This window comes from Columba livia, chromosome Z (genome assembly GCF_036013475.1).
Source record: "Columba livia isolate bColLiv1 breed racing homer chromosome Z, bColLiv1.pat.W.v2, whole genome shotgun sequence".
In the NCBI taxonomy this organism is placed as follows: domain Eukaryota; kingdom Metazoa; phylum Chordata; class Aves; order Columbiformes; family Columbidae; genus Columba; species Columba livia.
In genome coordinates, this window is record NC_088642.1 from 59631248 (window position 1) to 59644560 (window position 13313).

Consider the following 13313-nt stretch of genomic DNA (forward strand, 5'->3'; position numbering starts at 1 on the left):
AGATAGATTTCAAAAACATTATGTTGTATACATAAGGAATCTGTTCCAAAGTAAAAAGGACACCAAACATATGCAGGTTCCACAGCTGTTTCTAGGAAGGCTCCAAATGCATAACATAATTATCCATACAAGAAGCCTGTATGAGTAACTATTGCAGACTATTTGTCTGTGCACATTGTGCCTTTACATTTCCTAAACACAAAAAACCCCCCACCAAACATAAAAACAAAACACCAAACAAAAAAACCCAAAGAAACAACTAACAACAACAACCCCACAAACAACTTATACTATTATTCCCACACTGTCAAACTCAATTTCAGAACAGTAGCAAACTTCAGGAGTCAGTCCGTTAAAATGCACTACAGGCTTTATTTTAAAAGTATTTGATATTACTCGAACTCCAACAATTTCAGTGACTCTTACACCACACTTGGTGTTCACATACTGTCTTACAAATAAAGAACTGCAAACATCTGGAACATAAATAATTTATCCCCAAATTTGTATGCAAGAACAACAATTCTCCCTCCCTGAATCTGAAGAGAGCTTAAGCACTGTAATGAAAGAACTCTGCAGTGCCTACTTCAGTATACACTAAGAATATGCACAGATGATTTGCATCACATACAATAAATCAGAAAACCTGTGATAAGCAGCATTGCTACTTTCTCAGTTACATTCTTTGATTAATGGTACAGTGTCACAACATATATTGTCATAGCTACTTGCACATAATACGAAAATATAACCCTTCATAAAGTTTATACTGTGCTACGAATCATGTTTGGAACTTAAAAATCAATATACAATATTTGCTATTAAATAATATGCAGAGACAGGTAAACTCAGCCAAATGAATGAAATTACCTTTTCTGTAACTTGAAGGCAAACACGCAGAGAACAGTTTATTACTTTACTGTATACATACTTCACACTGCAGGTGAGAGCTGTGAGCAAACTAAGTTCCTTGAGTTTTCTTTTTGCTACTGTTCTCAATCCTCAAGCATAGTGGTTTTAAAATCAAATTATTAAATTAATTTTGGATAGTGGCACTCATCAGCAGTTACAGAATAGCATTACTAAGATAAGCAGCTTAAAGCACTACAATTTCCACAACAGAAACATGAAATCACTGACAAAAACTAATTTTAAAAGGCAGCTATGAGCTTGGCTGTAATACCACAATCAAGAAAGATTTATTCTTTAAATATGCTCTTGACAATGTATTACATCGATTACCATGGCTATTATTTGTTTTATATTTTACCTTTCTGGAGGAACAAGACCTTGATATTGTTTTTTACTCAAAAATGCCTCCTTACACTAGGGAAAAACAAAGTGGAAAAAAATTTTCCTATCAACTCTCAATTGAAAGGTGGAGGAAAAAACAAACAACCTCACTCTGCAGAAAATTCTTGTACAGATTTCCAATATATATACAGTAAAAGTCTATTAAACTGGTTTTGGTTTTTCAGGGTTTGTGTTTGTTTTTAAAGTAAGTATTTCTGGCAGCAGATAAGGTCATTTTATTTTAATGTTTTCCTATGAATAAGCCAAAGTGTGCTGAAAACGTGCAGGCAACAGTTAGGAACAAAACTGCCAATGTCTTTGGAGTTAAAGTTATGAACAATGTTTGCACGAAGTCCTGCACAGCTACAGGGACTCCTTGGCTCGCCCAAGGCCTTTTCCCAAACAGCCCATGACACTGACTGCAAGTTAAAACATTACGAACTAGAACCCTGGCAGGCTGACAGTGCCCGTCACAGAGAATTCCCACATGGCTACCTTGACAGAGGTCTCTGAAATGCTACAGTGAAATACAGCATCAGAATAGGATGGGGAAAGGAGGAATTTCAGAAAATTATACTGGGGGGTTGGAGTAGATTTGGAAGCACGCGTGCACACTATATATACACATACATACTACGTACACACACAACAAATATTTTCCAAATTACTTTCACTTTTGACTTTTATCTGTGCAAATATTTCAGAGTGGGAAAGGCCTCGAAAACTTCTATAAATACTCAATATCTACTAAAGTGTTGGTGTATTATTCCAAGAATCCCCAAAGGCTTTCACTGATCTACAGCCAAAAACTTGGATGTCACCCACACTTCAGTGTAGAGAGGTTGAAAGGATTTTCCTGTGCCTTACATTCTAACTTCAACCTTCAAGTCATCCATTTCACTGTCACTATGGTGAATAACCCAGAAGTTTTCCTCATCTAAGGCAGCTGCCAGCAGCAACTAAAATGCAGTTGCCTTTAGTTACTTCCTTTGCCTTAGGGCCCAAAGAGCAAAAATACTGCTAGATTGGTTCTCCACCCAGTAAGTCTGAACTTTTGCAGTGTACCGACTTTCTCCCTGTCATTCACATACAGAATTTTAGTGAAATGCGTCCTCAGAAGGCACCTACACAGATTATGTGTTGTCATACACATAGTCAACTAGGCAGAAGTATCTAGCTCACATTCCAGTAATTCAATGAGTAACAGTCATTTCCTCTATTTCAATTAAAATTACAATAAATAATTTCAATTTAAATGACAGCTACAACCACGATAGTTGTATAACACATCAAAAATAGGAACTACAGTGAATCGTTACTGTTATCTAATCATTGGCTTCCAGCACCACAGATAAACTTTTTATTAAATCAATACAAAAATTTTCTAAGCTGCTGTCTACAGTCCGGATCTAAGAATGATAGAAAATTGGGAAAACAGTTTGGAATAACATTCTCTGTCTGAAAAACTGACAGTCTTCATTGAAGTATTTAACTCGCCACACCTTAGGGACAGAACAGACCCAACTAACTTTGGCCTTGTTCCACATGTGCTAACATCTCTAAATGATTGGTAATATTTGGATTCACGATTTTTCTGTAAAGACCTGAAGTAGCCTTCCACTCCTTTTCCATCACTGGTTAAATGATCAAGTAACATCAACTTAAATCACCCAATGTGGTTTTAGTGTTTAGATTCAATTGCAATTACTTAAACATGTTGTTGCAGGATCACTGCGGCAGGCAGCTAAGCACCATAGAGCCACCAGGCCATTTCTCCCCCAGTGGCACAGGGAGAAAAAGAACACGAGCAAGAAAAATCGTGGGTCAAAACAGAAATAGATTAACAAGCGAAGCAGAAATGGAAGAATCAAAAAGAAAACAACTGATACAAAGGCCAGCTCACCAGATGCCCAGCCAGCTCCCAAACAAAAGATGGCCAACCTCTCTAAACCCCCTCCCCTCCATTTTATTCCTCAGTATGCCCACTATATGGCACAGAATATCTTCGGCTAGTTCAGGTCATCTGTCTGGTTGTGCCCCCTCCTGATCTCTTGCACAGGCCAAATCTATCCACTGGAGGAGCAGCATGAGAAGCAGAAAAGACCTTGATGCTATGCAAGCTGTTCAGGAACAGCTAAAACATTGGTGTGTTACATTAATTGTTTCAGTCACAAATCTAAACCACAGCACCATATAAGCTGCTATGAAGAAAATTAACTCCATACCAGCCAGACCCAGTGCATATGCATACATCATATATCAAATAATACATGATAGCACAAAGAAGAGACCTCCATGAGATGAAAAATTCCCACATGGTTTTGCTTAGTGGTTTACTGTTTTGCCTTCTGACAGATGAAAGAAGTTGTCTTCTTTGAGTTTAAGATGTTCTGGCAAATCTAGCTGTCTTTTTGCCTCTTCAATGTCTTCCTGAATTGCTGAAATCAGTGCCTCTGCAAAAGAGAAGTATGAAAATAATATTTAAAAGCTGGTCTGAATTCTGAACACAACGGCAAGTGAAAAAACAGAGTACTACAGAATAACAGAAAACTATCGAAGGCAGAACACATTATTATGAAGTTGTAAAGACAACATGCCCTGTTTCTAAAATGACATGCTTTTGGCATGCGTTGCACTTTTCACTGCTGTAAACACTACTTTTTCCTTGTACCAGGACATATTAACAAAAAATGTAAGCAGAATCTCATTAACTGCTTTAGTTTTAATGTTAATGCATTTTTAAAAGAAAGTGACAGACTAAACCAATGTTTTTACAACAAGCTCACGATTTTCAAGCTACTCCTCAACTGACTGACTTGACAATGTAATTTTTAGACTGAAATAAACCACTACTGATAGTCCAGAAGTTGTGAGGTTCTGATTTTTTTTTTTAATTACTAATTTATATACTAGCAGATTCAGCTTTAAAAAAAAAACAAAAAAAAATTAGAAGTCAAGAGTAAAACAGAATCATAGATTATCTCAAGTTGGAAGGGACCCATAAGGATTATCAAGTCCAACCTTCTGCTCCTTGCACGACTTCCTAAAACTAAACCATATGACTAAGGGCATTGCCCAGACACTCCTTGAACTCTAACAGGTTTGGTGCCATGACCTCTTCCCTGGGGGCCTGTTCCAGTGACTGACCAGCCTCTCAGTCAAGAACCTTTTCCTAAGGTCTGATCTGAACTTCCTCTGATGCAGCTTCATTCCATTTCCTGGTGTCCCATCACTGGTCACCAGAGAGAGGAGATCAGCATCTCCTCCTCTGCTGCTCCCTTGAGGAAGGTGGAGACTGGGATGGGGTCACCCCTTGGCCTTTTCCAGGCTGAACAAGCCAAGTGACCTCAGCAGCTCCTCATAAGACTTGCCCTTGAGGCCTTTCAACATCTTGGTCACCCTTCTCTGGACACGCTCTAATAGTTTGATGTCCTTATTCTGTAGCATCCAGAACTGCACACAGTGCTCCAGTTGAGGACGCACCAGTGCAGAGCAGATCAGGACAATCACCTCCCTCGCCCGGCTGGCAATGCTGGGCTTGGTGCACTCAGGATACGGGTGGCCCTTTTGGCTGCCAGGGCACTGCTGGCTCATGTTCGACTTGCCACCAACCCAGCCCCCCAGATCTGTTTCTGCGGGGCTGCTCCCCAACCTCTTGTCCCTCAATTTGTTTGTATAACCAGGATTACTTCATCCCAGTGGGAGAATCCAGCACTTGCGCTTGTTAAATTTCATGTAGTGGGTGATTGCCCAGCTCTCTGTAGTCCATCCAGATCTCTCTGTAAGGACTCTCTAACGTTGAGAAACAGCTACATGAAACAGCTGATTATGAAGACAGAGAACAATGACACTGTTCTTTCAATACATACGAGAAATAAAACATTAGTTTAAGAGAGATCCAATACTCACCTAAAGAACTGAAGTTTTTTTCTGATCGAATACATCCAATAATGACTATACTAAGAATCTCTCCATAAAAGTTGTCTTTGAACGAGTGGATAATGTGGGTTTCCTAAAAGAAAATAAATACATTGACAATTATCATTATGCATTTTGAGTCTGTTTCCCTTGTTGCAAAGATGTTCAGCTAACACCTTTAATTCTAATTCTCTCCCACACATAACAGGAAAACTGAGACATTTAGTCTAACATATATAAAGCATGATTAAGAGGCTAAAGCTTTTGATTACATTAGTAAGGAGAACTGTACTTTGCATGGCATTTAAAAACATTGTGATAATTATTTCAGAGGTAAGATTTTCATGGCAGCAATTCACAAACAATGCCTAGATTTGTTTGATAATTAAGTTGCTGAGTCCAAATAACTGTAATGAATTTGATTGAAACAGTTGTTTTAAAGAGACCTTTTACAAGCAACTCACAGGAACACAACGATAAAATTCTTGAAAGAGTGAAGGCAGCTATCTTCAAAGCAGGAATTCAAATCAACATAAAACCACTTCCAAGTGTTAACAATTAAAACCAAGTTCTGCAAGACTCAGAAAAAACACCAGCACCCAGCAGAAGAAAAACACCGATGCTGTAGTTCAAGATTTTAACTCCATCTTGTTGCTCTTTTTGATCTTGATTCTGTACATTAAGTCACAGCACTACATGCATTGATTTCCACCATTTAAGAGAAGAATTACTGGAAAATCATTACAAATTAAGATGCCCCAGAATCTTGTACTTGAAATGTGGATGGATTGCAAAGGATGACAGATTATTATGCTCCAGTTCACTATGGGGGTCTCAAAATGACTAAATTAAATACTTCAATTAAGCTTATGTTTGTCTAGCTATCAGCACAATAAGCCACAACCACTTTGGACATATTAATTTTTATTTCAGAAATATTTAAGTAATGGTGGAAGAGGCAAACAAAAATAATTTGTATTTACCTACGGCTACCTATTCTACGGCTACTGTGGGGTTTTTTGAGTTTTGTTTTTTTCCTCCTCAGAATACAAACATTTGAGATGGATACCAAATACATTTCCAGCAGCAAACAGAATTTCTAATCTCATTTATGGATCAAATTTTGCTTATCTTACTCAAAGTCCATGTCTGGCTCATTTATTATTACCGAAGTACCACATAAAGCAAAATTCTTACCACTGATTTCTTAATATTCTTATAGAAAGGGTTCCATCCTATGCTCAAAACCATTTTATGTACATCTCCATTTCCAACACAGGCCCATCCATAGTATATACCAGTAGAGATATCTGATGGAAAGCTTTCCACTACTTGCTCAGAAAAGTTAGCTGCAAAAATTTTAGAAAGTGTACATCTGCGTAAGTAAAGTGCATCACAGAATTTTCAAACACCTAAAAGCCAAGCCCTGTCTACACGCTATTTACAAGCAGAACACTGATGATGATAGCGATACAATGTGCCACTTGCGAAGTATAAACCAGAACACAGCCTCATAAAATGTAGTCTCTGTGGCAGTAATGGAGTTACCACATCTCCTACATATATTATTTCATAATTACATACCTACTAGTCAATCGTTAATGCTATAGTTAAAATCGATAAACTAAAACATGCAGTCTGAATGCACTTCACCATTAGGACTCTTACTGCTTTAGTACGGTCAACAGAAAAGTCAAGTTCATTTTGCACTGCAAAGTATCATGTTGGAATTATTTAACTATTAGTATTTCTTTTTTGTAAGTAAAATATGTTAAAATAAATGAAGTAATTATTTCAGTCACCTGCCAATTTTTTCATGTTGTCTTTTAGGTTATTCATTTGGAGAGTCCTAGTTTTTTTTTTAGAAAAATACAAATCTGAAACAAAACAGGTTCCCTTCAGACTGAAGGGAATAAACCAAAATCTTCAGCCAGCAACAGTCCTACTTTAACCTCACACATCAGTAGGGCTCTTCACGCAAGGTTTTAAGACAATTTTCAATAATTTACAGTTACTGGATTTCTATCCTAGTTTATAAGCAGAAATAAACTTCCCTCACACATTCCCTGATACTAATTAGCCATACATGGACAATCAAAAGAAAAAAACTGAAGTTAATATTGACATGTCATCACATGTCCAGTACCTTGAGATTTGTTATACGAGGTTTTTTTGCTTATTAGGATTTGTGCAAAATGCCTGCTGACTTCAGCCACTTCAGGAGAGACTGAAATCCATTTGAATTACACCTCTATCTGTATTCAGACAAGTCAGAGAACAACAATAAGAAAATACACTGCTGTCTAGGACAACTGCACTTGGTCTTCCTTTTATTATCCACATTATTCCCTTTACTTTTCCGTTCTTAAGGCAACTCCCAGCGTCCACTCCCTTTCTTGTCCTAATCTGAGGTTTAACAGGTTTACAAGAACGCACATTTTTCAAGCTGCCAAATCAAATCGCACCACTATGCAGTGTGAATGACTTTCCAACATCTTGCAAATCGTCATGATCTCCATCAGATGAGCTAACTAACAAAGGCAAACAAATAGCTTAACAGAAGGTCAGGAAAATAACACAAATGTTTGACCGACGTTGTATATGAAAAATAATAATGAACAAGCCATCAAAAAACCTGACATAGAACAAGCCAAGCCTTTTCCCAGGCAGACGGAGTCACGCCAGCAGCGCAGCTGCGCGGTCAGCGGATCCGACCGCGCTCACAGGCGCCCAGTCCCCAGCCGGGCTCCCACGCCTCTCCCGGGCTCTCAGCGGCGGCTGCACCTCAGACCCCCCGCGGCCCCGGGACAGGGACCCGGCCCCGCGCTCACCGGTGGGTATGCCCAGCTCCTTGGAGCCCCTGCCGAAGCCCTTCACCACCTCCCCGCGGCAGAAGTACGGCAGGTGCCGCATGGCGCCGCTCCCCCGGCACCTCCCGCCAAGCGCCTACAGACCCCTAGACAGCCGCGCGCAGCGCTCACGCCCACCTTGTGCTGGGCGCTACCAAGAGGAGAGGGAGTCACAGGTGGAGATCTCCAACTTTCAATTTATACAACTCTCTGACTGACACCTGACACACCCCCCCCCAATAATGGACTCGCCCCCACCCTTCCAGGCAGTGCGGCGCGGGCGGCCGGTTTCGCTCGAGGTACGCGGAGCGCCGGGTTGGCGTGGGCGCAGAGCCCGCTCCCGCAGCAAGGGGCAGGCCGCTTACGGGGGCACGGGCTCCCCCGAGGAGGAGAGTCTGGGCGGCGTGAAGCGGGTTGTTCGCTTTGGGAGCTGAACTAGGACGTGTCTCCGACTGGAGGCAGCGGGGCTCGGGGGGAGCCGCCGGCGGCTGCTGCGCTCACGGGGGTGTCCTTCAGTCCTGCCCACGGGCTGTGGCGGATGCACTCGATCCCCGTCCCCCACCAAAGCAGCAGCAGTTTGGTACAGATTCCAAAGGAGGCCAAGGGCTCTTTTTAGGAAACCCACAGGGAAGCAGAACAGCACTGAACAGCGATGAGTTGTGGGCGCAGGGAGTCTCATGCAGACCTTTCCCACTGTGTGTGGTTTGACTATGGGCCATCCACTTCATGTCATAAATGCAACAGCCTGGGCGAGCCCACTGTGAGCCCTCTCTGCTGAACAAGCGGTCTGAATGAGGATGAACTTCTACTACTCACACATCACTGGATGACCCCATTTTTAAGTTTCATATCAATGATTAGCTTGAGTAAGTGTGTACTAATTACAAGGTTGTGTGATTTTTAATATAAACAAAACAAAGGCCCATCTGAGATCAGTCAAAAGGATTCAATGAGAAACAAGAAGACCCCAGAGTCAAGCATTGCTGTTGGGCTGAATCGTGGCGTGAGAGGCAGGTGTAAGGCTGTAAAAACCCAGGGGTTTCTGTGCCTGGCTGTGACCTCTGGAAGGCACCCAGCTTGAGCCAACCCCCCTGCTGTACTACTCCACTGAATTATTTACTTCCATGGGCTTCAGTGCCTGAGAGCTTGCTCCTGGGATCCAGAGTTCAGAGGGACATGACACCAGGCCCCTGGAGAGGAGGTTCGCAGGTTGACAGGCAGGATAATGAAACTCTGAAATCCTCAACAAGTAATATAAAGAATTATGTGTGCACATATAATCCTTTGGCCATAAATGCATATAATCCCTTACCTGTTGTCCCTTACCTACTAGGTCTCTTAGACTTGAACTGTTGATCCAGTCTGGGGTTAACTTTGGATCCAGCTGAATGTAGGCTCCCCTCTGAGGAGTTTAGAAAGCAAGGGGGTCCATTCTGAACCTTGTGACTCAACGGGAAGGCCTCCTTCTACACTTTCACATCTCCTGTCCCCATAAAAATCACTCTAAAGCAACTCTCACCTGATTCTGCTTAGCTTACTTTCTCCATGATGTAAGTGATAGAGTGGACCTTGCTATTGAACTCTTTTAAGTAACACTTCTCTTTAAGTGATCTAAACATTGCTCCGTGGCAAGCAGAACTGTAAATCACTCATCCATGCCACAGACCTCTCTAGACTCCAGGCTCGGGGAGCGGCTGTATTTGGCAATGAAATGCAGGGTGTTTGCAATGCCTCTTCAAGGTGACTGGCAGTTGCCAGTCCTTGCTTTGTAAGCCCTCTTAACCCGAAGTCACGTCATGTGCTCTTCAGCCGTGCCTAGGAATAGTGAACATTTCTTTCCCAGTAGTTCTGGTTTTGCTTTTCCTTTCAGAAAAGCTTCAGAATATGGCAGACATCTGGGTAAATCTGTGAAAATATTTTGTTGTTGTTGTTTTTAGGTAATTATGACAAACAATAGTTGCTTGTTAATGAAAAAAAAATGAAAAAAATTGTGTTCTCCCATGATTTGTCAACTTAGCACTGCAGGGATTTCCTTCAGGTAAATATATCTAGACAAATACTCATCCTGCATTCACTCTGTACTGTGAAAGAAAAGCAAAAGCCCACTCAGTGTTTCTCTTCTTTAATTTTCTGTTTCCAGTTGCTCTTCATATTGCAGGAGTGTCCCTACACTGCTTTTGTATGCTCAGCTGATAACACTCTCTTTCTTCAGGGCCTAATCCAGCTCAAATAAATGGAATTTACAGATATGCTATTCAAGATAGCAGATATAAGTGCCTATTTGGTCTCCACTACATAAGAGACAGCCTAAACTTGTCTGTTTGTATCAGTATGCCAAATAAGTTTGAGGGACCTTATTTGTAACTGCTGTAGTATACTTAAGCATATTTATATAAAAGCACGTACCAATATATTGAAATACCACCAAAGTCCTTGAAGTGAATTCCAAATCATTCCCAGTTATTCTTATGAAGCATAGTTGCTAGTTTTACCAGTTTGATAAAACTAGTTACAAAAATGTCACTGGAGTTACCTGTTAGCTATTTTTTATAAGAAAAATCAGTCTAAGTGCCTATGTTGTGCTCATATCAAAGCTGCTGGTGACCAGTTCATTCCAATGATGGGCGACTGTCTTCAGAAACTGATCATGTCACACCACAAAATGCTGAATGCTACCGATTCACGGATCGGTGGGCACTCATTAGTTTATAGGATAAGGCCAAAATTATTTTTAAATAATTATTCTACCCCAAATTTACCCTCTTTTTTTTTTCTCTCATGCTACATCCCCACCATCTGTTTAGTGCTATTATTTTAATTCATTGCTTTAGTTTGAGTGACTTTGACTGACTTACAGTATCATTGTTTATATAACTGCAGCCAAACAAAAAAGAATAGTGGTAACATATATAAAAGAAGAAAAAAATAAAAGAAAAAAAGTCCTAAATAGACTACTGCTTCATACATTCTGTTGTGCTGTCTGCCAGCGTGGAGAGAGAAATGTTACCAAAAGTTTTGTTTAATGACATCTAGTAAAGGAAGTATCTTGGATATTAAGTCCAAATGCTGAGGTTGTTAATTAGTTGCCCAACTAATGACAGGCCATAACAGCAGACAATGTGACCACTAACCTGTGGAATTTTTAGTTTATTTCAGGTGTAGAGAAAAAAATAAAAAGTGAAGCAGGTACATTTATATTCTTCATAAGTTTTCCTGTTAATAATGATTTGTATATAACGTGTATCTGCATACTTCCATTCTTTTTTAATGAACACTTTTCAGAATAAATTTTGATGTTTTGTGGCATCCACAAGATGGCACTCGATCTCTTTTCCAGTATCTACCGCTTTGGGCACAGGTTTTGGGCCAAGGGTTTACCATCTTATCTCAGTAACTGAAAAGATCTGAGAACTAGTAGAGATAGATAAATATTTGTTTGAAAATGACATGAGGTCTCACTGACAACTTCTATATCTCATTCTGTCAAATGGTTGTTAATAATTTTTCTCAGTCATGATGGGTTGATGTGACCCAGTTTAAAATGTTTTATCCTTGATATTGGACATGTTTTTATTTTGTTATTAATTGTCCCTAGTTCAGCTTGGAGGGAGGATTTTACAAAAGTAGAATTTAGTTATCTGTATTCAAATTTAGTAGACATGTTCCTTTAAAAAGTGTAGTTGAATTTCAGTCCCAAGAAGAGCCATTCAATAACTTGTACCTGCAGTTAGAAAACTCAGGCATTGTTTCACACAGCTGGAAAACATTTCTGCTCTGTGTTGATGCTACATTTTTTACAGCTGCTGTTGTTAGACAAAAGTCTTTAAGTATTTTTCCTAATGTATATTATAGCCTTACGAACCAGAATAAAGAAAAGAAAGCAGGTGTAACATGTCATCTCTGTAGTCTTTTGTAGAGGAATAGCCTGCATCAGCCCTCACCACTGTACTCTTTATAGAAAACTGAAAAGGCCTTGTTAATTTTCAAGATGCAAGGGAGAAAGATTTCTGACCTATGCAATAGCATCAGAAAGAGAAGATTAAAATGGTGACTCTAGTGGCACACATTGCAGGGACAAGGTATGAAAGGAAATGGCTGCAATGTTTTTTCCTGCTTGCTTGTTATTGTTCATTAAGCTAATTCCCTTCCTTCCTTCCTTCCTTTTCCTTCCTTCCTTCCTTCCTTTCTTCTTTCCTTCCTTTTCCTTCTTTCCTTTTCCTTCCTTCCTTCCTTCCTTCCCTTTGACCAATGTGCTAGGAAGATGAGTTCCCATTATAGCCTTATTCACACACTAAGGAATGACTGAGCAAACAGGAAAGATTCTGGTGAAATTGACCCAGTCTTAAAAGGAGAGGGGTGTTTATACTCCTGCCATCACCAGTGTGTGCTGCTGTCTCCCAGGCACCTGCCGGGCATGTCTGCGGTTGCTACAGCGCTACCACCTGTGTAAGGTGACGGTGCTGGGAGCCTTGCAGAGGATGTAGTCGTTGAGGAGTTTGTGATCTTGAGCAAGCCGTGTCTGCTGGGCCTTGTACTGAGGCTGCAGTGTTAGCATGAGTAGGTGCTGTAGGAGCCTGCAGCAGTGAGTTGTGCTGGCCTGTGTTGTGTGCTAGTAGGTGTTACGGCGGAGATAATATCGCAGCCTGTCTGGAGAAGATATATGTTCCCGTTTGTTACACAAAACAAAGGCTGATGCAGCATGGGAGGACAGAGGAACCTCTCCAAGGATAAAACTTGCACAGCGTGCTGCAGGGGAAATCCATCTGAGATCCATCTGATGCTGCACGGGAGTAGGGTACCCTGCATCTGAAGGGACATAAGACTTAATATCTGTATTCCTCTTTACAGTCTCTCTTACTGAAACAGATGTTTCATTAAACCATTTGTTGTTGGGCCTTTCTTCCCGAGACCCAGAAAGATCCCTGCACCATTTCTCTCTCACTTCCCTGCCCTCTCAGGCACAAAAGAGCAACCCCTCTTTCATTTAGGACAGTACTGGAAAATATCAGTCCATGTGTGTTACTCGAAGTTGACATTATGTATTAATATCAGAACTCCCCCAGGAGTGCCTGAAAATTCATGTGTTCAGATTCCATATTTCCGTAGTTTATTTGGAATAATATATAGGGTACTTTTATGAAAGTGGTGTGCAGAAAGACTGCCCAGAGACAAATTTTGGTAAAAAAGAGATGACTTGCTGAAAAATGTTTTGCTGATCTTAATAACCCTGCTATAGGGGAAAAAAAAAAAAAA

At 40.5% G+C, this 13313-nt stretch overlaps 1 protein-coding gene across 1 annotated transcript; it reads right to left on the reverse strand.

Moving 5' to 3' along the window:
- Nucleotides 1-352: 352 nt before the first annotated feature.
- On the reverse strand, nucleotides 353-8194 carry RFK (riboflavin kinase). The gene is made up of 4 exons (XM_005499795.3): nucleotides 8043-8194; nucleotides 6409-6560; nucleotides 5203-5305; nucleotides 353-3746 (listed from the first exon to the last, which is right to left on the reverse strand). The coding sequence occupies exons 1-4, from the start codon at nucleotides 8122-8124 to the stop codon at nucleotides 3619-3621; spliced, it is 465 nt and encodes a 154-aa protein (XP_005499852.2). The 5' UTR covers nucleotides 8125-8194; the 3' UTR covers nucleotides 353-3618.
- Between the last annotated feature and the right edge of the window lie 5119 nt (nucleotides 8195-13313).

Bases quoted from the DNA above. Each gene is read 5' to 3' on its own strand.
- RFK (XM_005499795.3), bottom strand. From the start codon at position 8,124: ATGCGGCACCTGCCGTACTTCTGCCGCGGGGAGGTGGTGAAGGGCTTC. The intron at 5,306-6,408 runs GTAAGAATTTTG...ATTTTCTTTTAG, and splicing joins AGAATATTAAGAAATCAGTG to GAAACCCACATTATCCACTC. The intron at 3,747-5,202 runs GTGAGTATTGGA...TCTCTTTTGCAG, and splicing joins AAAAAACTTCAGTTCTTTAG to AGGCACTGATTTCAGCAATT.